Genomic DNA, 24,422 nt, shown 5'->3' with positions numbered 1-24,422 from the left:
AGATCTGGCCCCCTCTGCTTTGCAATTTTTTTTTTTTTAATTTGAAGATAAATAAAAGCTGTCTGCAAAAGACAAAAATAGCCCTTTTGGGGCAGGCATTGTGGCATAATAGGTAAAGCTGCCGCCTGCGACTCCAGCATCTCTTAAGGGCAACAACTCAAGTCCCAGCTGCTCCACTTCCAATCCTGCTTCCTGCTAATGTGCCTGGAAAAAGCAGCAAAGATGGCCCAAGTGCTTGGGCCCCTGTACCCACGTGGGAGACTCAGAAGAAGCTCCTGGCCCCAGCCATTTCTGGAGTGAACCAGCAGATGGATGCTCCTTTTCTCTCTCTAACTCTTTCAAATAAATAAATAATATAAAAACAAAAACAATCCTTTTAGTAAAACAAGATACCAGTGTCAGCTTGCATCACATCCACCGAGGAATAGCTTCTTGTGTTCTATGTGATTGTCATTAACTATAAACAATCTCCTGATCTCCTTCCCTCCTGATAGGCAAGATTTGATCTATTTCTTTAAGAAAAAAAGAAAGCGGCTCTAAGCATGTGCCAAGCACTGTTCTAAGCACGTTACAAGTAGTAGCATTCTTTGACATTTATTTTTAGATGGCCCTTTCCTTTAATTCCACTCCCCTACTCGCACACTTCCAAGAGGGAGGTCACGTGATGGTGCTTAGCATTGCTGCAAAGTTGTTTCACCCCAGCCCTTCGCCATCCAGTGCAGGAGGACATTCCCTTGCACTAGGCAGCCCCTTGGAGCCTCTGCACCTGCATCCTGCTCCTGCGACCGCTAACCGGCTGCAGCCAGCTCAGTAAACAGCTGGCGACCAAAGCATCCGCGTACAGGTAACTGAAGCTTTTTTGTGTTTGTTCATTCACCAAGGGAACGGAAGTGAGGGCAGGTCGGTGCACCTCAGGGCTTGCAGTTGGAAGGGCAGGGTTAGGTTCCCCGCGTTGACAGGTGCCTGTGATGCTGTGTCAATCTAGACAGTGGAGCGGTGTGAGTCGGGAAGGCTACAGCAAAGCAGGAGGCATTGCGCCACCTGGGGGGGCTGACTGGAATCGCACCGGAATGCAGGAACCGGGTGATGACAAGATTCCAAGGCCAGGAGAGTGGAAATTGAGTTCATGGTGTGGGGCCTTGAGATTGGGAGGATGGAGGCTGATGACGGTGGGCCAGAGGGCCGATCTGGGGTGGGGGCAATGGATTCATTGTCCCGTGATTCCTACCGGGTGCTGTGGCCACCTTTACGGAGGTGTCACGGAGCTAGGGGACTGCAACTGGATAAAAGCTGCCCCTCCGTCACCACCGCATCGCAAGCCCTGGAGCAGTGTTGAGCGCATAGCAGGTGCTCAGCAAACACTGGTTAGCTCAAATCAATGGGAAAGTAATTGGAGCTTTTAAAATCTTTGTGTCTTAATTAGCTCACCAAGAGAATGGGAGTGAGGAGAAATGAGGAGAGAGCTAGAGCTGGACTCAGAAGAGGCCACAGGAGAACTCAGGAGAAGGCTCTCCCAGACCCAGCATTTCAGGAGCGTGAGGTACGGGGGAGCCCTTGGGAGTGGGCTGAAGAGGGTGGAGTCCAAGCAAGGACGCGGTCACAGTAGCTGTCGGTGCGATGCTTCGTGGCAGGGATGTGGCTGCCACGTGTCTCGGGGTCACTTTAGGGGCTGAAGCCATTTGTCAGGAGGCAAGGAAGAAAAGTGTGGGGACTGGGACCTGGAAGAGCCTAGGAAAGTTGGGGAGTGCCGGAGTGAACCCACGGAGTCTTAAGGGCAGCGTCCCCAAGCAGGGCCCCGGAGGAAGCCCGGCATGGTGCATGTCTGGCGGGCTGAGGCGGCGCTGTCCAGGCGGCCACCCTGAGAGCCTTAGCCCAGCAGCTGCCTCCCTGAGATGCCCCTGACTGCTCAGCCATCGAGTGCGGCAGCAGAGCCACCCAGGAAGCCAGCGTCTGTCGGCCCACTGCTGGGTGCTGGGGCCAAGGAGGGATGTGTCTCGGCTTTGTACTGACCCAGCAGCTGAGGACAGGCCGCCAGCCCCACGTCCATCTGCTCGCGTCCTCTGTCCGTTCATTCCTCACCAGCAGCACTGCAGGGCCTTTACCCAGGGCCCAGCTGCGCACTGAGCCTGGACAGGCAACCAAGGCAAGGAGTATGCCCGCAGCAGGGCAGGGAGGGGGAATGGCGAGAAGCAGGCCAACTTCATGGTCAGGGACAAGCAAGCCTGTTGCAACGCTGGAAGCGGCTCCCTTTAGTACGCCTTCTTGCCTTTTATTCTCTGGGTTTGGCTCCCTCGTGTTTCTCCCCAGGCTTTTCCAATCCTTTTTCAGATGGACAGTCCATCATTTTGGGGTCACAAGGAACAGAATGGAGCTGGGCGTGGGCTGCCTCTCCTGTCCTCAGGCTGCCGTAGTAGCTGGAGTGCAGGTTGACTGGGATGAGGGGCTGGGTCAGCGCACGGGCAGTGGCAAGAGCAGGGGAGGGAGGCTCAGGCCCCGGCAACCAGGTCCTGCTCCCCACCCCCTCTGCCCACATACCTTCCCTCGCCATCCCGACAGCAGGGCCCACTTGGGGGATCGCGTGTGGTCACGGCTGCAACGGGCAGGTCCTACTCGGCCTCGCTGGGGCATGGGAACTGCCCAACAACTGGTGGCATTGAGCCGGCGCTGATGGGATGGCCGGGAGCACTCAGCCCGGGGAGAGGGGGGTCCCTGGGAACTGTTGGAGCCCTTCAGCTATAAAAACCTCAAGCACAGTCCCCACAGAGGGGGCGCATCTGCAGGAAAGGGGCTGTAGGTCCTGAGATTCCTCCAGACTTCTGGCCGCCTTGGCTGCTACCATGGCACAGGCCTCAGGAGGGCGCTGCTCCCCTCAGTCAGAGGGCCCTCGGCTCCTCCTTCAGCGGGGCCTGCCCTGAATCCAGGCAGGGGCAGGAGATGGACAGAGCACTGGCACCCCGTAGCTTCCAGTGGGGGACCCCATCTGGTCCGTCACCTTCACCTCTGGCACTCCCCCCGGGAGCAGCCCATGGGGGAGGCAGGGCCCAGCCTCTAGCAGGAGGCCCTGGAATCTGTACCCTCCTGTCCTGACTTTTCCATCTGGCCCTGGGCCTCAGGCGCCCCTTTGACCACTCCCCCAACTGCGCTGGGTGGCGGGACAGCCCCGGCTCTCATCACTCTGGCTGGCCTCTCCTCTGGCCCCCTCCTCACTTGCTCCTCCCCAGTTCACCTGCTGTGGAGAGGCCAAGAGGATGTGCCCAGCCCTGCCTTGCCCTCCCTCGGCTCCCTTTGTCCCCTCCCCTTCGCCCAGCCCTTTTCCTCCCCCTCCCCCCACGGGCGTATTTTATCATCGCAGAGGGCAGGGGCTCTGGGCAAGCGTGGAGGGGCTGGCTTGTGGGCCACTGGGGGAGGCAGGCAGCTGTGCAGATAAGCAGTGCCTGGGCTCCCAAGGGGGCCGTGCTCCTGCTCCTCCTGCCCGCCCCTGTCCCTGACAGACAGAACAGTGCCTGAGGTGGGCCAAGGGGTAAGCGGCAAGGGCGAGGGGCCAGGAAGTTCCCGCAGACAGAACCCACTGACTGCCAGGCTGGGGTGACCAGGGCAGGTAGGCCCGTTCACCTGGAATGTGCAGTTACCACCGCCTGCCCCACAGTCCCTTGTGGGCTCCCTAAATGTCAGTGCCTGTCCCTGCAGAGTGCTGGGCCCCTGTTCCCCTGGAATCTCCCGCACCCTGGATTCAACCCCAAAGCTACCTCTCATGCATGCCCTCCATACACCAGGCCAGTCACTCCGACGGCTTCGCCCATAAGAAAGCTGAGATGCAGAGAGGGGAGCTAGGACCGCAGGATTAGCAGAGGGCAGAGTCGGAACCAGGGAGCCTGACCCGAGCCCCGGGACTGGGCGAGCGGGTGCAGCAGGTGCTGGAGAGGAGCCAAGTTCAGGTTTGCTGAGACACACGTGGGCGAGCGCGGGGCTCGGCGCTGAGCCGTCACTGCTGGCTGACTTGAGGAAGTCCCTTTCCTTCTCAGCTTCCTGTTGCTCATCTGGCAGGGCTGTGGGGCGAAGGCGACTGGATGTTCTGGGGGCTCCTGATCTCCCAGCATTCCCCAGTGCAAAAGGGGCCAGTGCCAGTGTAGAGGACGGAGCCATGGCTGAAGCTGCCCACTGCCCGCGGGGCGTCCATCGTCCTCTTCCCCACCCTCCTTTCCTGTCCTCCACTCCTCACTCTCCCCACCCCCACCCTGCCGCTCGGGGCCTGTAATCAATGAGACGGAAAATGAGAAAGTATCAGGAGCTAGCAAAGCGTGGCAGGCAGCTGGGGCGTCTTTGCCTGCCACCAGCCTGAGTGGACGGCCTGCAGGCTTGGCCGCAGCCAGGGCCGCTGGGCCCAGCAGTGACCGGGCCAGGCTGCCAGCTGCACAGGTAATGGGGCCGATCGGCCTTAAGAAAAGCAGTCCAGTCTTCGTGTACTGACCTGGCAAGATGAGGCCAGGACATACAGTTGGGGCCTAAAAGCAGGGTGCACTACCTCACCTATAAAGTGATCTCATCGTGTTGCTGTGCAGAAGCGGTGGGATGTGCACAAAGATGTGGGGGTGGGGAGGAACAGACGCCAGCGACACTGACGAGCAGGGACAGGGGAAGCATTCGCTTGCTACTTCATACACGCTTCCTTTGTTGGACCCTCGAAATGAGCAAAATAATTTTACAATAAAGATATTTCTGTTATGGGACGGGGTTGGGGGGCATCACAGAACTAAACATGGGCTCATGAAGACGTCAGCGTCTGCTCCAGGCTGCAGTGACAGCAGCCCGGGGAGGGGAGGCCGGGTAACTCCTGCCCATCCAGAGCACTGGCTCTGAAGTCGAAGCACAAAGGGCTTGATTTTTTTAAGAGAAAATCAACAATTCCTTGATGAGACTGGTTTGTAAGAACCAATCTGTCCAAATACGTGGTTCTGAAGACAAAGAGGACCTGGGTGTAAAAGAGGCCCGCAGGGGCCCAAGCCCACACCTGGGCTCAGGGTTGGCATCCCCACTCCCAGGCCTGAAGACCAAGCCCGCATGAGCACTGGGGTCCAACCACTCCCCAGAGGCCCCAGCTCCCCTCCAGCCAGCCCGAGGGCACCCTGGCCTGCTGGGAACGACCGTGAAGGTACCCTGGCTCCTTGCCTTCCGGCTCTCCTGCAACCAAGCCCAGGGCACTGGGGCCACTCCTGGAGGCCAGCGCTCAGGCTCCATCCCGCTGGGAAGCTGGGAAGGTCATTCCACCTCCCAAATGACACACTGGGTCTCCCGTCCCCCTGCAGAGGATGTGGTGAGATACAAGTTTATTGGTGGAGCTGCAGCGGAGTCCTCCCCCTCTCTGGGACGGCTGAGGGCACAGCACCAACGGAGGGATGGACAGACATCCCCAAAGGGACATGTGGACAGAGCACACTCATAGACACCATAGCACAGCCACACAGGCACAGACACACACAGGCCACAGCACCAAGAAACACACACACAGAGACAAAACCACGGGCTGACACAGGGACAAAGTGCAGGCTTTGGGGCCCCTGCATAGACAGAGCGAGAGCCATGTGGGGAGGGGGCCCCTGCTAACCTCCCCTAGGCATAGGCACACGGACAGCACACAGACAGGCAGAAGCCCCAGCCAGCCAGCCGGCCAGCCTGCCACCTGGACAAGCGCACTGCACAGCTCACGGCTTCAAGACCTGGGGGGCAGGGACTGTGGGGCTTCCACACCCCTCCATGCTCCTGAACTCCCAGCTGTGCAGCCTGGCGCCGGCCCACTCCCCACACGCACACTTTGGTCTTGCCCACTGGGGCTGGGGCTGGGGCCGGGGAGTTTGGCAGGTGGAAGGAGGGAGTGAGGAAGGGGTATGGGCCCAGCTCAGCCCCTTCTCCGTGATCAGGGAGATGGGTGCTGAAAGTCCGGGGCTGAGTCCTGGGCCTGGCAGTGGGGTGAGGGCAGGACCGCGGCTCAGGCTTGGGGGGGCTCCCGGCACCGCAGACACTGGGCCATCTCAGGCCGGTACTGCTCCACCTGCAGGGTGCAGCTGGAGAATCCAAACCGGGAGTGGAGCCGGGATGAGGCTTCAGCCAGGACGGCTTCAGGGTCAGCCCCGGAGTCTGTGGGGGAGCGATAAGAGGCAGCATTGGTCCCTGGGGAGAGTCCGCGCACAGGCAGCAGCCTTTTCAGCAGAGATAAGGCCGGAGGGAAGGCCCAAGGGCTGCACGGCCTGAAAGCCAGGCGTGAGTGGGGAGCTTGCTTTCTCCCTGCATTGCATGAATGGCAGGAATTGTCAAGGCCAGCGTGGGAGGGGCTTGGAGGGGCTCGCCCAACCAGCCACACCGACCCGTGGCTGAGCCCGAGCCCGGCTAGTTCCCTCTCCTTTTCTGCCTGCTGCACCCCTCCACAGCACGAGGTTGCAGCAGCCGCCTCCTCAACTGCTCAGGACAATCCAGATGTTACATTTTCTGTCCCATGGTCCCCTCTAGTTACCAGCAAATGTCTCAGACTGTATTTTTGGCAGGCAAACTGTATGCCCCTGATTGCTTCTTGCATCTGGAAGAAACTCAAAAACCCTTTGTCAGCTCCTGAGTCACCACGGATATTTTAACAGTGGCATCGTAATGTGGGTATCGTTCTATATTGGGCTTTTTCTCAGCGTTACGCCACAAACATTTTTCCTAGTTGCCATACAGATTTCATAATCACCACTTGCAACAGGGATGCGATTCCCACTGCAGTGATGTGCTGTGCGCCCATCACCTGACCTGCAGGGACTGGCAGTCACTTAAAGGGTCGCGGGTTCTCTGTGCTGCCTCAGAAAGGGTGAACTTCCCCAGAACACTGGTGCCCAGGCCCCCCGGTCTCCAACCTGTGTGTGTGTGTGTGTGTGTGTGTGTGTGTATGACACAGAGACAGACAGAAAGATCAAGGCAGACCGAACCAATCCTCCTAATCCAAGCTACTGACCCATGTCGGGGTGGGGTGGGGCCGCTGTGGACTCACCGATGGCCAGGTGTGCAGAGGCAACGTGGTAAGTGAGCGTCAGGGCCCACAGGTGCAGTTCATGGGTGGCCCGGACTCCTGGCACGGATAGCAGGGTATCCCGCACAGGTTCAAACCCTATGCTGCGGGGGGTGCCTGCAAGCAAAACCCCCAGGCCTTACTGCCAGAGCACCTCTTCCCAGGGGCAGCCCCACCCCAGGTTCCTCCTCCCCTGTCTGTGCTCACTCAGCCTGGGACACCCCCACCCCAGCCCCCTCTGCAATAGGCCCACAACCCAGGCCTTTTCCTCACTCTCTGGAGACCTAGAACTGGAGTGAGGTCAGAGGGCCCCGGGGTGGGGAGCGCTGCTGTCTGATTCACCTTCCATGAGGATGCGAAGAACATCTCGCAGGGTGGGCGCCGTGGAGCCGAGGGCACAGATGGAGAAGAGGAAGGTGCTGATGGGGTCAGCCGCCTTGTACTGAGGCTGCAGAGAGGGCCCTCCGTTCAGGAAGCAGGGCCCTTCAGAGGAGGACCTGGGGGGCCCCTGAGCACCCTGCAGAGGGGAGAGGGCACCTGCCCCAGGGCGGGAGGAGTCCAGGGGGCTGGAAGGTGGGAGCAGAGTGGGGAGGGGCAGCCCAACCGTGCTGGGAAAGATGGATGGGAGTTGCTGGGAGGAAGGCTGGGGCAGGCCCCAGGCAGTACCTTGAAGTAGATGAGGATGGAGGCAGCCAGTACCCCAAGGCTCTGCAGGAGGTCCCCCAGCACGTGCACAAAGGCTGCCCGGACACTGGTGTTGCCCAGGGGAAGGGGCTGTGCCGACTCATCCTCCAGCGGCGCGTACTCTGGCCCCCGGGACCCATGGCTGTGGGGGGGGCCAGCCTGGTGCAGCACAAAGGCCATTCTGCGGGGCAGGCAGAGCAGCTCAGCGCAGGCGGCCGGCTCCTGGCCTCCTCTGCCCCTGCCACGCCGCCTCCTCTCACCTCCCCAGTAGCCCTGTCTCCACCTATTTTCCCAGTCCCAGGGAGAAAGCAGCATGGTCCAAGACAGACAGATAGCGCAGCCTGGAAGAAAGAAGACTGGCCATAGCGCCAGCGCCGTGGATTCGGATCCTGGCCCTGCTACTTCAACAGCTAAGTGGCTCGGCCAAGTCACCTGGTGTCCTGTCGGGAGCCACTTCGTGCACGGAAAACAAGGGATGATGCTGCCTCCTTCATGGGGTGGGGGTGAGGGGACGCTGGGGACAGCCCTGATACCCAGAGGGCTCTCAGTCTAGGTGCTGATCCCAGCCCCTGCAGGCAAGGCCAGGACACACAGTGGGGTGGATCCAGGTGTGGTGGGGAGGAGGTAGCCAGCTCTCCCATCCAGGAGGAGGAGCCCTGGCCCTGAGGTGCACAGAGCACGGGCCCCGTGCTGGAACGTACAGCAGGTTGGCACAGACTGCGATGCTGGCGGTCAGCAGCATGGCGCCGCCCTCGATGTGGTAGTCGCTGTGCAGCAGGCGGAGGAAGGCCAGGTACAGGAGGATGCCAGTGACCATCCAGAGGGAGACCACAGAGGCCAGAGCCCCCAGAGTCTCTGCAGGGGGACAGGAGCTGTTAGAGACCTGCTCAGGACTCCAAGAGGGTCCCTCTGGCAGGATGGGGGCGGCCACTGGGTCACGCCAGGGCCTTACCTGAGCGGTGCCAGCCGAAGGTCATGGTGCGGGTGGCTGGGCGGGTAGAGAGCCAGAGGGAGAAGAGGCTGCCCATCATGCTGCCCACGTCCGCCAGCAGGTGGGCGGCGTCAGTCATAATGGCCAGGCTGTGCGCCAAATACCCACCTGTAAGGTGTACAGTGCACAGCACAGCGCGGGCAGGGACCCAAAGGTGACCGGCACCTCTCGCAGGGGATGGGCAGTTCTAGTTTCTTGTCACTCAGCCACAATGGCACGTTTGACTTTACTAACCAGACAATGGGGTTTTTAAACACCAGTTAACAGTGAGAAGTCAGCCCCATCCACTGGCCCAGGCCTAGGCCTGGGACTTTGTGCTCTGTCCCTCACTGCCTTCCACTTGCTTTAAAAAAATAAAAAAGAAAAGAAAGAAAGAGGAGAAAAAAGAAAGAAAGAAAAAAAGATTTGTTTATTTATTTGAAAGACAGAATTAGGGAGAGAGGGAGAGAGAGAACAAGAGATCCTCCATCCGGTGGTTTACTCTCCAAAATGACCACAACGGCCAGGGCTGGGCCAGGCGGAAGCCAGGAGCCTGGACCTCCATCTGGGTCTCTCAGGCAGGTGGTGGCGACCCAAGCACCTGGGCTGTCATCCGCTGTTTTTTTCAGGCACCTTAGCAGGGAGCTGGATCAGAAGTAGAGCAGGCGGGACTTGAACCAGTGCTCATATGGGATGCCAACATCGCAGGTGGTGCCTTAACCTACTGTGCCACAACGCTGGCCCCTGCCTCCTACTTCCTGAGACCTGGGCACGCAGGAATGCCTTCAGGGCTAAGGCAGGTGTCGGGAAGGTGGGGCTGACTTACCTACCACCTCCCCGGCCATGAAGACGAAGCACACGGCGCAGGCGGCGTACAGCTGCCTCCGCGCCTGCAGCCTCTCCGAGGTGAGGCCCGGCGGCGGCCCGGGGTCCCTGTGGCAGTGGTGGAAGGCCATCTCCACAGCTTTCGGCTCCTCGGGGAGGGGCTCTGAGGGTTCTGTGAAGAGACTGTGGCAGGCGACATGGCTCAGCATGGGAGACCCAGATGGCATTCCAGGCTCCTGGCTTCAGCCTGGCCCAGCCCTGCTCACTCAGTCCCCCAGGGCATCTCGCACCCTTCCCAAGGCCTGGTCCTACGTGGGAGCTTGGACAGAGGACCCAATGAGACATGGGGGCCAGCTTCCTTCCACACCCAGCCAGAGAACCTCACAGCTGGGAACCACCTTGCAGCCAGTGAAGTCGGACGTCAAATAAAGGACAAGTGCAAGGCTGAGACAGGGAGTGGACTTAGGGAGCCCACGCAGCTGCCATGGCAGAGCTGAGGCCAGACCCCAACTGAGGGGATCTCTTCTGACATGCACCACAAGGGATGCACAAGGAGCAGTCTGGGAGTGTCTAGTGAACAAGACAAATGTGTGCCCAGTCCTACAGCACAGAGCAGAAGGTGACCACGGCCATGGATCGGGGCAGTGCGAGTGCCCTCAGGGCTTGGAGATTCAGTCTGTGGAGAAAGTCAGGGAATGAGAAGGGCTTTGATAAAGAGCAGGTGGCTGTGCCAGGGAGGCAGCCTGGAGGGCAGGTGCTATGAAAGCATGTGGGGCTCAGCACAGGGCCCTGGCCTTGGTGAGCCTCTTGCCAAGACCCCTTCCCTCTCGAGCCACGCAGCTGAAATGCGGCCCTTTAACAGGGAATAGAATACTGGGACCCAGAAAGCCCAAGATTCCTGGTATAGAGAACTGGCCAGGTTCCAGAGCTGGGGTTGCCATGGGGAGGGGGGGTGCAGACTCCGACAGCTGGGGCTGATGGTGGTAGGAGCACTGGGTTTGGAGTCCAGTGGACACTAACTGGAACTCAGTCTAACCATAAGCACCCAGCAGCTACCACCTCAACTGCATGCTACTCTAAGCTTCCCTTGACAAATGTACAGAGCTGGGGCCTCGCCTGGGGGGCCAGAGGCTGAGCTCTGGCTGACTGAGCTGTAAGTCCAATTCTCACCCCTACAACCATCCCACTTGAGCCCCAGCTAAGACAGACTCTTTCACAGAATAAAGAACCTAAACAGAAAGCACCGCCCTTGACATACTCCTGGAGGTGTGACAAGAACACTCATGGGTGAAAGTGACACAGCTCCAAGTAGAAAGGCGAGCACAGTGAGTGGAGTGGGGGAGGGGTGCCTGGGGCCCTCCAGCGGGAGAAGCTGCCAGCCAGGTGAGCCCAGGTTGGAGGGGGGTGCGAGTAGGGAAAATCCAAGTGCTAGTAGGTAAATTCATCTCTTCAATTTCAAAAGCTCCTGTTCCGAGGCAGACCTGGCTGTGATTCCGGGTGTGCTTCCAGAGGGGCTGGGGAGATGAGGGTGGCTTTGAAACCCAACCTCATTCATTCAGTGAGGTGTGGCAGGTGAGGCACACACAACGCAGCCTGCTCTAGGGGTGGGGGGAGACAGATGTGCAGCGAACAACCGACTACACAGCGAGAGGCTGGTGCGAGGAAGGCTATGAACAAAGGACGGTGGGGCCCAGGGCAGGGAGTGACCTGCTCTAATGGGGGCAACAACTGCACACGGCGGTGAAGCTGAGGCAGCGGTGGAGGAGGGTGCTCCGGCCCCCGGGAAGCAACATCTACAGGTCTGCAGCCAGGGTTTCAGAGGTTCAGGGGGAGGGGCCGAGGAGGAAATGACTGTCTCAGAGGGACACAAAGGCAGATGCGTGGTGGACTCAGCACCTATGTCCCCAGCCCTCCCATGACCTTGCTGATGGGAGGGGACGGAGGGGGCCAGGCCAGGCCAGGCCAGAGGCTCCCTGCGCAGAGTTTCAGAGGAGGGGTAGGGAGTCGGGGAGAGCCTCTTTCAGAAAATGCTGCAGGATTGGGTGACTAATGGTCATACGAGAATGGAGACCGGATGGGAGTCCCCGACGCGGGTCTGAAGAGCAGGCAGAGGCTGGGTAGCTCTGGGCAGCGGGCAAGCCGCTTCCCGGGGCCTTGCAGACACAGCCCAGCCAGTCATCAAGGTAGCCACCCATCAACAGGCTGCCCCCTTTTTCTGCATAAATCGGGCACTAAAGAAGGCTTGGTGGTGGTGTGTGGGTGTGTGAGTGGGGGGACATTCTGTTTAGAGAGGAGAAAAGGCGGCTTCCTCTCTCCTGTTCTTTCCCTCTCTCTCTCTCCCCCCTCTCCCTCTCTTCCTCCCTCTAAACCCCCAGCAAACAAACAATGCTGTGTGGGGGAGAGGGGTGTTGTGGGGAGGGAGAGGGGCTGAAGCACAACCAAAGAATACGGAGAAGAGACCCCCGGGGCCAGGGAGCCCCACAGCTGCCCACCTCTGCAGTCCCCTGCGGGAAGCAGAATTCTCTCCCGCTCCCCCCACCCACCCAGGTTAAAGGCCCCCCACCCAAACATCGAGATCCACGTCTGAGACAAAAGGAGAACGGCGGCGAGACAAACGGGGAGATTGGAAAAAAGCCGAAGACCTGCCAAATTCCGGAGACTCACGGACCGTCGGCCCCATGCACAAAATGGCCAGTGGAAGGTGGCCCAGGAGGCCCCGCGCAGCAGCTCCGAGGGGCAGGGCGGCCGGCGGGGCGCGCGGGCGGTTCTGCGGCCGCCCCCGGCCCGCTGTCCCCGCCGCTCGCGCCTCATTTCACACCTCGCCGCCCCCGGCCCCGTCTGTGCGGAGCCGGGAATACCCCCCGCCGCCCAGACCGCACCTGCTCCTTCCCTGCCGCCCCCTCGCCTCCCCGCGGCCGCCGCCTCCCAGGCGCCCACAAGACCCGCGGCCGAGCCGGGCCCTCCCTCCGGTCCGGGTGCCCACAGCTGGCTGCAGCTGGAAGGGGCGCCCAGAGCCCGGGTTCGCGCGGGGAAGGGCCCGGGGCCTCGGCGGCGAGGTGCGCCCGCTCCAGGGCCGGGCAATGCGGACATCGGGGCAGCCGGCTCGAGCTCCGGCCCGACGGAGCGATAGTCGCTCCCGGTAAGTCCAAGGACTGGAAGGGAATGGGGTGGCCAGGAGCAGGCGGAACGGGCCATAGGGGTAGGAGAGCGGGGGTCGGGGCTGGAGGGGACAGAGTCTGGCGCCGCGAAGCCAAGGGAAATTCGGTGCATTGGGGCGGCCGGCGGGGTCCGGCGCCGGGGAGACAGCGAGACGGGCGGATGGCGGAGGTGGCACCCGGGGCTGCCCTACCTCTTCAAGCGTAGGCCGCCGCCCGCGCCGCCACGGTCCCGGGGGCTCACCAGGCGAGTGGTCTCCGAGCCCCCTGCCGCCGGAGAGGGCTCCATGTCCCCGCCGCTGCCGCGACCGTCCAGGCCCCACCGAGGGGGGCACAGGCGGGGCTGGCCCCGCGCCTAGTCCGAGCGGCCCGCCGACCCCCGTACTCCCCGCAGGGTCGTGGGGCCACCAGTGTGGAGGGAACTGCGGCGACTGTGGCGCGCGGATTCCGAACCGCAGGTCCCGCGGCCGCCGGGGCCCCGCCCAGCGTGGGGCGAGCTCCTCAAGTCCCGCCTCCAAGCTCCCCGGCCTCCCTCCCACGCCTAAGCCCCGCCCCGGGAGCCCCGCCCCCATGGCCCGAGCCCCATTGCCCGGCGCCCGAGTCCGGTGGGGACGGCGGGAGTGCCCCACTACCCGGGTTCTAGAAAACGCCCCGTGGCGGTAGCCCCTCCCCCCGAGAACTAGTCTCGCCCTCCGCCCCGCTCCCCCCATCAGTGACAAACGGAGCTCCTCCAGGCTGGGGATGTCCCCATCAACCTTGGTCCAAGGAACACCCACCCTCGCCGGCCTGCGTGGGGGCATCGCCCAGCCACCCGGTCTCCCGCGGCTACAGCCTTCGCGCCGAGGCAGAAGCAGATGACGGCCCTTTACCTCTCGGGGGAACCAGAGAGAATGTGGGTGCGTGGTGACGCGTCCGGGAGAACTCCGGGGCCTCTGTGGAGTCTGGGGTACGAATGCACCAGCAGACTCCGCGGCCGCGCTCCGTACCGCCAATCCCCGTTTATTTTTAATTCAAAGAGCTGAGCGACAGTAGGCTTCCTACTCTCCTCCAACCCATCGTTGCTCGTACCTTCCGGGTGAGTAAACCGAGTCCCAGAAGACGTGAACAGGACTTGGCGGCCCGCAGTGGAGCCCCGTCCTCCTCCCTCCCGGCCCGGCCCGAGGCGCCGCACGGTCCCGTCCCAGGCTGGGGCACGAGCCCCTGTTTCTGGAGGGAGGCTGAGTCGGCTTAGCGGCAGATGATTCCTGCTTTCCGCACCTGCAGCGCCTCCCTCGGGGACCTGGCGCCACCTCGCTCAGCCTCACCGAAGCCCGGGCACCGCCAGGACTTACAGCAAAGTCGGAGTGAGTGGAAGCTTCCTGCCTCTAGCACCTGCCGCCACTGTGGAATGGAGGGGGTGAGAATTGGATTGTGCATCTGAACTGTGACAGTCTGTGAAGAGGAGGCCCGTAGGAGGAGGGGAGAGAGGGAGCGGGCCAGGGGAAACGTGGAGGGTGGGAGTGGTTAGTGAGCCTAGGCAAAGAGAACCCATCGACCGCATCCTTCAGAGCACACGGTGTGTCCTGCGAATAGACACCTACCCTAGACATTGTTGTTCCAAACAATGAGATCGCATGTGCACTTCCAAAAAAGAAAAAGAAAAAAAAAAAAGAGCATGTGCCAGATAGAGTGGTTGATGGGGAACCCGGGAGAGCTTCGCGGAGGAGGTGAGGCTTAAACGGATTAGGCAAGCTGGGCGGCGGGCTGGCTGTTCCGGCGGGGGAGAGCGCAGCTGGGCCCGCGCCAAGGTTCGCGGGCGGCAGGTGCTAGGGACCTCACTGCGCGGCGGCGCCCGGCAAAAAACGCACGCCAGGGTCTGCGCCGAGCCGCGCTGCGCCCCGCCCACGCCCCGCCGGGCTGAGCCAGTCCTTCTTCGCCCACCTCCCTCCCCTCGGCCGAAGCCCAGCCGGGCGAGACTGAGAGGGGCTTTCGCCCTCCAACCTCCTCTAGGGGCGTGGGGCCTCGGCGCTGTCCTCAGATCCCAGAGGGAGCGAACTTTGGCGGCAAAAGGGGAAACCACCAGCCAAGGTCACCTTGTGGACCCCAGTCTGAGCCAGGGTGACACTCAGACTTCTGCTGGGCGATGTCGGGGCACCGGGCACGTCCCGCCCGGCGCTGTCGGCCTTCTAAGCGTCGGGCCTGGGGTTTCCCAGTCAGCGCCACGGAGTGAGAGTACGAGAGTACCGCGGCTAGGGAGGGCTGGAGAATAGGGAGAAAGCATGGGGCCCTACCGCAGGAGAAACCGGCTTCTTGGCACGCATGTCCCAGCGATGACGACAACAGGGGCAGCAATGGCTCCCTCTGGGAGGTCCCTGCCGGGCAGGCTGCTGCTCCCGGAGGGCAGCCCCGGGTGCAGACGCTGGCACTGCCCACCCCCAAGCCGGCCAGGAAGGGCAAGGGGCTCACCGGCGGTGGGAATACCAACAGTTGCCTTTGCTTGGAAAAGCCTGGCCCCAAGATAGGGTGCCTGCACCTGTTCCTCAAAGAGCCAGCACGTGGCCCCGTTGACTATTCTGCAAAGGGTCCTCTGCAGTGCCAGGCCTGAGGAAAATCACTCCTGGGCTGGAAGGTGGCCTGGTTGAACCCTGGCCTTGCCAGAACTGCTCATCCAACACTTACTCTGGCCATGCACCTTGCTAGCCTGAGGGTCGATGGTGAGAAAAAACAGACCTGTTCCCTCCCCTCCTGACTGGATCCAAGAGATTTCTACATCCCTTGTCACCGACTCACGCACAGCTCTGACTGCCTGCCCAGCCCTGCCTCAGGTATCGGTCTTCCCTAAGCTGAGCCATTAGGCCGTGGTTAAACCCAAATGGCTGATGGAGGCAGGAAGCCAGCTTCTAGAAGCTTCTATAGACCCAGCCTAGAAATCCACCCTGGATGAGTTCCTGTTGAGAGACGTCAGCCAACCCCATGCTGAGATCAGGATTCAAGCTAGACTAGAGATGTTGAGTAAAATTTGGAATCTAGGGGCAGGCGCTTGGCACAAAGGTTAAGATGCCACTTGGGATCCCCTCATCCTGTACTCCAGTGGTTGGATTTGAGTGCTAGCTCTGCTCCAACTCCAGCTTTCTGCTGATGTGAATCCTGGGAGGCAGCAGGTGATGGCCCAGGCAGGCCATCTGGGAGACCCACACTGAGTTTCCAGCTCCTGGCTTTGGCCTGGCCAAACCCTGGCCATTGCAGGCCTTTGGAGAGTAAACCAGCAGATGGAGGATTCATTCTCTCTTTCTCTCATCCTCTCTCCCCCATATACTCTCTCTTTCCCTTTCAAATGAATAAAATAAGTTTTGTTAAAAATTTTGGAATCCAAGCAAGTGGGTAAGAGTTAGCGCTCGAGAGATCCTGACCCAGTGGAAGGGATGGCAAAGCAACCCGGAGCTCCAGCTGCTCCATGCCGACAGCCCCTGGTGGGTTTGCGCCCCTCTGTGGGACTTATCTGACCACAGCACTCACACAGGGCAGGGACAGATGTTTGTCTGGCTTGTCTCCTCACCACAGGGCAAGCTCTCTGAAAGCAGGAACTGTGTCTTTCTCAGACTGTGTCCCCAGCACCCCACTAATGGCTGGCACACAAGCCACCCAAGAGAGGACGAGCTGGCTGTCAGCCTGGAAGCAGGATGGACTTCAGATGGCCAGAAGGGGGTGAGGGAGGGCTGCCTTTATGTATTCGTTTATTTTTAAAGATTCATTTATTGGGGGCGGTGCTGTGGCATAATAAGCTAAGCCTCTGTTTGCAGTGCCAGTATCCCATATGGGCGCCAGTTAGAGGCCCGGCTGCTCCTCTCCTGATCCAGCTCTCTGCTAATGGCCTAGGAAAGCAGCAGCAGATGGCCCAAGCACTTGGGCCTCTGCACCACGTGGGAGACCCAGAAGAAGCTCCTGGCTCCTGGCTTCTGTTTGGCCCAGCTCCAGCAACTGCAGCCATTTGGGGAGTGAACCAGTGGATGCAAGACCTCTCTCTCGGTCTCTCCCTCTCTCTGTCTGTAACTCTGCCTCTCAAATAAATAATTATTAGAAATAATAAAGATTTATTTATTTATTTGAATGAGAGTTACAGAGAGGGAGGGAGGGAAGGACAGAAAAAGAGAGAGAGAGACAAAGAGAATCTTCTATCTGCTGGTTCACTCTCCAGAAGGCCACACTAGCCAGGGTGATGCCAGCCCAAAGCTAGGAGCTTCATCTGGGTCTCCTATGTGGGCACAGGGGCCCAAGCACTTGGGCCATCTTCAGCTGCTTTCCCAGGTGCATTAGCAGGGAACTGGATTGGAAGTGGAGCAGCTGGGACTCAAACTGGTGCCCATATGAGATGCTGGCATTGCAGGCAGTGGCTTTATGCCGCAAAACTGGCCCCAGGGCTGCCTTTAAATATTACTGCCTCAAGGAAGCCTACCCTGGACCCCAGACTAGATCAGTTCTCACGTGATGCACTCTGCTTTCATACTACTGTGTCCGTCTTACCACTTAAATTGTTATCTGAGAATTACCTGTTTCTTCATTCGGCTTCCAGGATACTGTAGTAAGGTTTTCTTCCTCCTTCTGACTGCTTATTTTCAGTCTCCTTTGCTGGTTGCTCATTATCTCTTATGTCCTCCGTCTTATTTTTTCCACTTTATTTGGAAGGCAGAGAGACAGAGAAACAGATCTTCCACCCACTAATTCGCTCCCTAGATGCCTGCCACGGGCTAGCCAGGGCTGGGCCAGGCTGAAGCCAGTACCCAGAAACTCAATCTGGGTTTCCCATGTAGGTGGCAAGGACCCAAGTACTTGGGCCATCATCTGCTGCCTTCCAGGTGCACATTAGCAGGCAATTGGATCAGAAGCACAGTACTCAGGTGCTCCGATATGAGTGCAGCCACCCCAGGCAACAACTTAACTGCAGTGCTAAGTGCCCACTCCTCCTGCATCTTTAATGCAACATTAGCTGGTCACTTGGTCCCCTCTCATCTTTGTACACTCCCTTGCATGGAGCTATTGTCTAGTCTCAAGTCTTTAAAAACTATTGAGTAACAGCAGAAAGCAATTGTTGTTGAAGTTGGATGTTGGGTACCTGGGGAATCACTGTATAGTCTCTCTGGTTTTGTATGTGTTTGAAATTTTCTATTAAAACAAAAAGAATAAAAAAAAAAACAAATAGCATTTGTATGAGGATGATTCCCAGATCTCTCAGTTGGACTCCAAGTTCACAGACCCAATCATCAACTTGACCTTTCTTCTCTGTAAGCCCTAATAATACGCAGGCATCTCAAGCTTCCTAAACCCAAAAGAGTGCTGATTGTCACTCTATCCCAAACCTTCTGCTTCTGCAGTCATCCCGTATCAGCACCTGCTAACTCCATCCTTTGATGTGCTCCTGCTAAAAATCTCAGGGCCACTGCTTTCACCCCACACTCAGTCTGTCTACAAATCCTGCCCATCCTGTCCAGACCACTGCAATCAGTCCAGATTATTGCAGTGGCCTTCTGGGTGGCCTCCATGTTTCCCTATTTCCATGTATTCTCTATCTAGGAGTGAGGCAGAGAGGTCACACTTTGTCCCTGCACGTCCGACACGGAGAATGTGGAAGCCAGCTAAAAAGTGGAGTACCATCTGTAACACAGGAGAATAAGCAAAACAGCCTGAAGAAAGAAGGATTGCATGATAGGAATCAGGAAAGGATGAAGAAAAAAGGACTGGGACCAGACTGGGGAGACTGTCCCTGTCTCTGTCTCTGGCTTTCTGCCTTCCGAATGATGACTATACATCGTGTAAAGGTGGCTGTGCATCGTGCAGGCTAAGCACCGGCGAGTGGCCATGACAGAGGCCCTGCTGGATGAGCACTGGTCTGGTTGAGCTATCCAGGAAGACACTGGCAGTGGGGAAAGCAGTGAAGAAGCTGGCGCCACAGGTAGTGTGATAAGGAGATTCTGTAACTGGGATGTCTCAAGGATGTGGGAGCTAAAAAGAAGGCACCAATGAGAGAGCTATTTTGAAAAAAAGAAAATTAAGGGGCTGGTGCTGTGGCATGGTGGATAAAGCCACCACCTACAGTGCCGGCATCCCATATGGGCTCTGGTTCGAGTTCTGGCTGCTCCACTTCCGAACCAGCTCTCTGCTGTGGCCTGGGAAAGCAGTAGAAGATGGCCCAAGTCCTTGGGCCCCTGCACCCATGTGAGAGACCCAGGAGAAGCTCCTGGATCCTGGCTTCGGAACGTCAGAGCTCTAGCCTTTGCAGCCAATTGGGGAGTGAACCAGAGGATGGAAGACCTCCTTCTCTCTGTCCTCTCTGTGTGTAACTCTGACTTTCAAATAAATAAATAAATCTTTTAAAAGAAGAAAAAATTAGACTTTTTAATCTGAATGTGGGGAAAATAATGAGTCTACAGCCTTGCAATGCTTGGGTTTTGAGCTTCATTATCTTGGACATGCCCGCAACAGTAACAGACATAGAGGAACCAAAGGGAACACCTGGTTTGGGGGCAGAGGGAAGAGTATAGATTTGGGAGAGTGACTGAGGCACGGGGAGACTGACTCTCTGGGCGAGAGGAGCAAGAGCCTGCGCAAAGCATAAAGACCAAGCAGACAGCATATGCAGAGTCAGGAGGTGAGAGAAGGAGGAGGGTCCAACATGGGAGATGGGCTACTGACAGGGGCAAGGGAGAGCCAGAATAGTGCAGAGCCCAGGGTGGGGGGCACGGACACGGTGTGGTTGGACAAGGAGAGAAATCTTTACAGCTCAAAAGCTCTTACCAAAACATAGCCTTGTGCTTTTCACTTCACACTGCCTGAAGTTCTATCTGCTATTCCTTTCGCATTAGTAAGAATCGAGAGGGGGAGGTATTCATTGTCTCGCTCACTAGAAACTGAATTTTGATGTTTTTAGGAGATTGCTTCCTTCCTAACCCTCAGGGCTGAGATCATTTCACAGAGGCAACAGCTTTTCTTTTAAATGTTATATGAAAAGGAAGTGAGGGAGGTAATTTCGGAGTTCTGGCTGCTTGGGCAGAACCACTGGGAGACGGAGATGTTTCAGAGGGCAGCGTGGGGGCACTGCATGGGGACCAAGAAGACGGATTCTATGAGACTGGGAGAAGGATGCAGAGGGGGTGGGGAGCCACCCGTGACAATTCACGTCTTCTTAAAGGTAGGACCCTTGGGGCCGACGCCGTGGCTCACTTGGTTAATCCTCTGCCTGTGGCACCGGCATCTCATATGGGTGCCGGGTTCTAGTCCCGGTTGCTCCTCTTCCAGTCCAGCTCTCTGTTGTGGCCCGGAAGGGCAGTGGAGGATGGCCCAAGTGCTTGGGCCCTGCACCCGCATGGGAGACAGGAGGAAGCATCCGGCTCTTGACTTCAGATCGGAGCAGCTCCGGCAGTAGCAGCCATTTGGGGAGTGAACCAACGGAAGGGGGACCTTTCTCTGTCTCACTCACTGCCTAACTCTACCTAAAAAAAAAAAAAAATTGGACCCTGATATTTTTCCTTCTTCCCAGAGGCAAAATGGAAAGTAACTTCTCTCCTTACAAAACTGAGAGACAGGATAGAAAAAACTATTAAAATAATACTAATTCTAATAATAAGTCCTTACCATTCAAATTAAATACTTAATCCTCCTAACAACCCTATGAGGAAGACACTATTGTCTCCATTCTACAGGCGAGGCGGGTGTGCTGTGAGCCTGGCTTTCGGTCTGCAGGTCCGAGAGGCAGGAGCATGAAGCAACGTCTCCGGCTGGAAGCCCACCCCCTCCCGCCCAGGCTGTCTGGCTTGGGGAGAATGTGGGTCCGTCTGGCATATAGGAAAGGGGGACATTATCTGACATCGCCTGGGAGAGGACATGACTATCCCCCACAGCTTTTTTCAAAATCCAGACCTAGATTCTGAAGTTGGGAGGAAGCTGGTACATACAGGAGCAGTCACTGTGTCGCCACTGAAGTCTGGACCTCACCGAGTGGCCGGGAGTAGGTCACTTCTTCCCTCTGGGCAGCACTTTCCTCAAATATAAAATGAAAACATCCGACGAGAGTTAAATCTCTGTGGTCCCTTCCAGCTCAGAAGCTGAACAATTCTAGAACCTGGCGGTTGGGTGTGACAAATTATGATCTCTCTCTCCCACTGCATATGCTCTAGAGCGTGGTATTTTGGGTCTAAATATGCCCATGTCTGCTGTCTGTATGGATGTGTATTCCAGCTATATGACTAAAACTTTAGTTGTTTATGGGTAAATAAGGGATGCTTCTTGGTTTTCTTCCGGAGAGACCAAATGGCTCTGGGAGACGGTGAGCTACAAGATCACTAACTCAAGTTTCGGCGGGAGTGCAGGCTATTTGAGAAAAGGGTGCAGTCCTTTATCACTCTTTGGCATGGTTATTTTCTGCTTTTACCATTAGTTTTACAAATCTGATGGGCCTTTGACAGCAACTCCATGAAACGGCATGGGTTTTTACAAAAGAGAGAGACTCAGAGGTGAGGGGACTTGCCTGAGGTCACACAGCTTGTTAGAGCCGGAGGCAGCACCAAGATCCAGGGCTTCCGCCTCCTGGCTTGTGTGTTCTTCCTAGGACTGTGCTGGGTTGGGAAGAGACCCCCCGGCTTAGAAGACAAGTCTTACAGGGGCTGTGGCTTCTAGGAGGAGGCCCGTGGAGAGCCAGCCTCTGAACAAAGGCCCCCGGCTCCCCCGCCTGCCCTGTTCCCATCTTTGCAGCTTCCTGGCCACAGTGTCCTTTCGTTCAGAGTGCAGCCTCACACGACGCACAGATAACAGCTATTTCAAGAGCCTTGAGCTGTGATTAATTAGAATGTCAGAGGGCAATGATAAGGACTAATGGCACTGTGGAACCTCTGGCAAGATGTAAAAGATGTTTCCTCACTCCTCTCTGCGCCAAATGTGTCCTCTTTCTCAGGGCTCACGTCCACATAACGGGGATGTGAGGCCATCACCTGCCAGGGCTATGAGCATCCGGGAGATAATCAAGGAGAGTGCCTCTGAGGAGCCACACGTCTGTCTGCCCAGCATTCAACCAACCCACATTCGCTGCGCGCCCACAATACTCCAGGAACTGTTAGGAACTAAGACAAACAAGAAACAAAAAGCTTGGAATCTTACTGCTATCTCCCTCCTTACCTTATTTCTGCCTCTCTCTCTCTCTCTAAAATTTATATTTACTTATTTGAAAAGAAGAGTGACAGAAAGAGAGGGAGAGAGAGAGAGAGAGAGAGAACCATCTGCTGGTTCACTTCCCAGATGCCCTCAATAGCCAGGGCTGGTGCAGGCCAAAGCCAGGAGCCAGGAGCCAGGAACCTCAGCCTGGTCTCTGACATGGGTGGCAGGGGCCCAAACATTTGGACCATCCTCTGCTGTCTTCTCAGGTACGTCAGCAAGGGGCTGGATTGGAAAAACAGCATCTGGGATTCAAACTGGCACTGTGTTATGGCATGCAGGTGGCTTAACCTGCTGCACCACAAGGCCAGCCCTGTGTCATTGTCTCTTCTCATCTAGGATCATAAGAGGAAGATGGGCCTGGTTGTCCTGTCCAGTTCCCCAGCTGAGTGCTTCTGTTTGACAGGCAGAGTGGACAGTGAGAGAGAGAGACAGAGAGAAAGGTTTTCCTTTTGCCATTAGTTCACCCTCCAAGGGCCGCCACAGCTGGCGCGCTGCGGCTGGTGCACCGCACTGATCCAATGGCAGGAGCCAGGTGCTTCTCCTGGTTTCCCATGGCGTGCAGTGCATCCTCCACTGCACTCCCGGGCACAGCAGAGAGCTGGCCTGGAAGAGGAGCAACCGGGAGAGAATCCGGCGCCCCGACCGGGACTAGAATCTGGTGTGCCGGCTCCGCAAGCGGAGGATAAGCCTATTGAGCCGTGAGGCTGGCCCCAGGACATTCTTAATATGGGCCGACCAGCAGGCTGCCATTAGAGTGGCAGAGGGCTCCTTGGACTGTAGCTCATTTAAGAGTTCATTGAGCCAAGCACAGTTCTAGGTGCTGGGGATCCAACAGGTGACAAACAAGTTCTCTGCCCTCGTGGAACTGTCAACTAGGGAAGGCAGACCTTACACAAACCAACACACAAGTATTCAGAAAGCAAGGCGAGGGTGCGGTGAGGTGGGACAGGGAGGAGGAGCCAGTTCCGAGGCCTCTCTACAGAGCCAGGATGAGAATTCACTCACAAGAAACGAGCCCCAGGAGGAGCCCTGCAGGCGGAGACCTCAAAGGCTCTTGAAGTAAGAAGGAACACGGTGTCTTCCAAGAAGTACCAGGCAGTAATGGGGCAGAGCCCAAGACGAGCAGGACAGGGTTCACGACCAGGTCGCAGAGGCGGGGCAGGATCGCACTGGGCCTTGAGGACTGGGACAAGCACTCGATGATGTAAGGCCAGGCACTTCCAATGGCTTCTGCCCTCTTCCCATTGCAACTGGAGAAACGAGCTGGCTTGTTCTGACAGTTCTGCCATCCCATGATCATGACTGGGAGGTTGGAGGTTCATTAGGGAAACTTGGCATAAAACCAACCATCAAAGATAGCATCGGCTTCAGTGCTTTCTCCTTGAGCATGGGACGTCTAAAGTCATCTGACCCAGAATGTATGGGCTGGGGTGAACGGTGGCCCAGGGTTTCATCCTTACCCCATGCACCAATCATGGATCTACAGACAACATTCATTCACTCAGTGGTCACTGTGCTTACTGCATAACTGTTTGCTAGACGGCTCCCAGCTTGGGGCAGAGGATCGACTGAACACTCGGAATCTAAAAGGGGAGGGCAGTGCACTAAGATCATTGTAACTAAGGGAAGAGATGATAAATCCACAAGAGAGGTAGCAGATGTTACTGAAGTAATAAAGCTCTTTCAGTGACATATGAGAGGAGTGTGTCCTCTGGGAAGAAAACCAACACCACAACCTGGTACATCCTGAGTGATGCAAACACTGCCTCCCTGGGGAGGCCCGGTAGAGACAGGTACCCCCAAGATCTGCAGGTAAGGCTGCAACTGGTACTTCTGGTACCCTTCTGGGAAGAGAGTCAGCAACATGGATTCATTTAGACACAATCATTCCACTTGTAGGAATCTACCCTTGGGGTGTGCGAGGGAGGAGAGAATCAGAAAGGATTTATGTGTAGGAATTGTCACTTGAAGGTTATTACACTATCAAATAGAAACAACTTAAATATCTAACCTAGACTCTATACTTAATTACATCCTGGTACATCTTCATGATGCGACAGTATTTCAGGGAAGTGTTCCAGGCCCAGATTTTTGGAAAGACTCAAGCTACCATATCATAGGCGTATGCAAACTAACGATGCTTTGACAGACAAGGGGCTGTCCAGTGAGGGGCGGGGTGAAGTGGGGGGGTGGGGTGAAGGAAGGGGCCCAAGCACACTGACATTTGAGGCAGGTCTTCAAGGAGTCTCCAGGTGGCAAGGCAAGGCCGCCTGAGTGGAGACCCCCAAGTTCTGAATGAGCCGCGTTAGATAACACACCTGTGGAGAAGGCTTGCGGCAGCCGCTCCTCCCATCCACGCTGCTCGGCAGTCTCTCTGTAAGTGAGCCGAGGAGCCACGACAGCACTCAGGAGGGGCGATGCCCTCCTCGTGGACCAGAAAGACGCTGCGGGAGTCGGCGTCCATCCCTGCAGTGGGAGCAACGCTCGCCGGTCCTGGGCCGCGGACACCACAGATCCCCTGCGAAATAAGTCCCGGGGCCAACGTAGCCTCCCCGCATACGGTGCTTCCGCT

The 24,422-nt window shown here is 57.6% G+C and overlaps 1 protein-coding gene and 1 long non-coding RNA gene across 10 annotated transcripts; one reads left to right on the top strand and one right to left on the bottom strand.

The window, feature by feature from the left end:
* Nucleotides 1–705: 705 nt before the first annotated feature.
* LOC149128163 (uncharacterized) lies at nt 706–12,200 on the top strand. The gene is made up of 3 exons (XR_016229529.1): nt 706–844; nt 1,424–1,540; nt 12,063–12,200. It is a non-coding gene; the product is annotated as an uncharacterized LOC149128163 (long non-coding RNA).
* Nucleotides 5,845–24,405, bottom strand: SLC30A3 (solute carrier family 30 member 3). 9 transcript variants are annotated; one of them, XM_008254618.5, is made up of 8 exons: nt 24,169–24,405; nt 9,517–9,698; nt 8,673–8,819; nt 8,422–8,575; nt 7,703–7,901; nt 7,379–7,484; nt 7,019–7,153; nt 5,845–6,132 (listed from the first exon to the last, which is right to left on the bottom strand). In XM_008254618.5, the coding sequence occupies exons 1-8, from the start codon at nt 24,312–24,314 to the stop codon at nt 5,984–5,986; spliced, it is 1,218 nt and encodes a 405-aa protein (XP_008252840.3). In that variant the 5' UTR covers nt 24,315–24,405; the 3' UTR covers nt 5,845–5,983. The 9 variants fall into 9 exon arrangements, with proteins under 9 accessions (XP_008252840.3, XP_008252839.4, XP_051699037.3 ...); XM_008254617.5 differs by lacking the exon at nt 24,169–24,405 and adding an exon at nt 14,002–14,341; XM_051843077.3 differs by lacking the exon at nt 24,169–24,405 and adding an exon at nt 13,739–13,861.
* Between the last annotated feature and the right edge of the window lie 17 nt (nt 24,406–24,422).

This window comes from Oryctolagus cuniculus, chromosome 2, assembly GCF_051225735.1.
Source record: "Oryctolagus cuniculus isolate XC-2025 breed Fujian yellow rabbit chromosome 2, ASM5122573v1, whole genome shotgun sequence".
Classification (NCBI taxonomy): domain Eukaryota; kingdom Metazoa; phylum Chordata; class Mammalia; order Lagomorpha; family Leporidae; genus Oryctolagus; species Oryctolagus cuniculus.
This window is presented reverse-complemented; position numbering and strand designations above follow the sequence as displayed.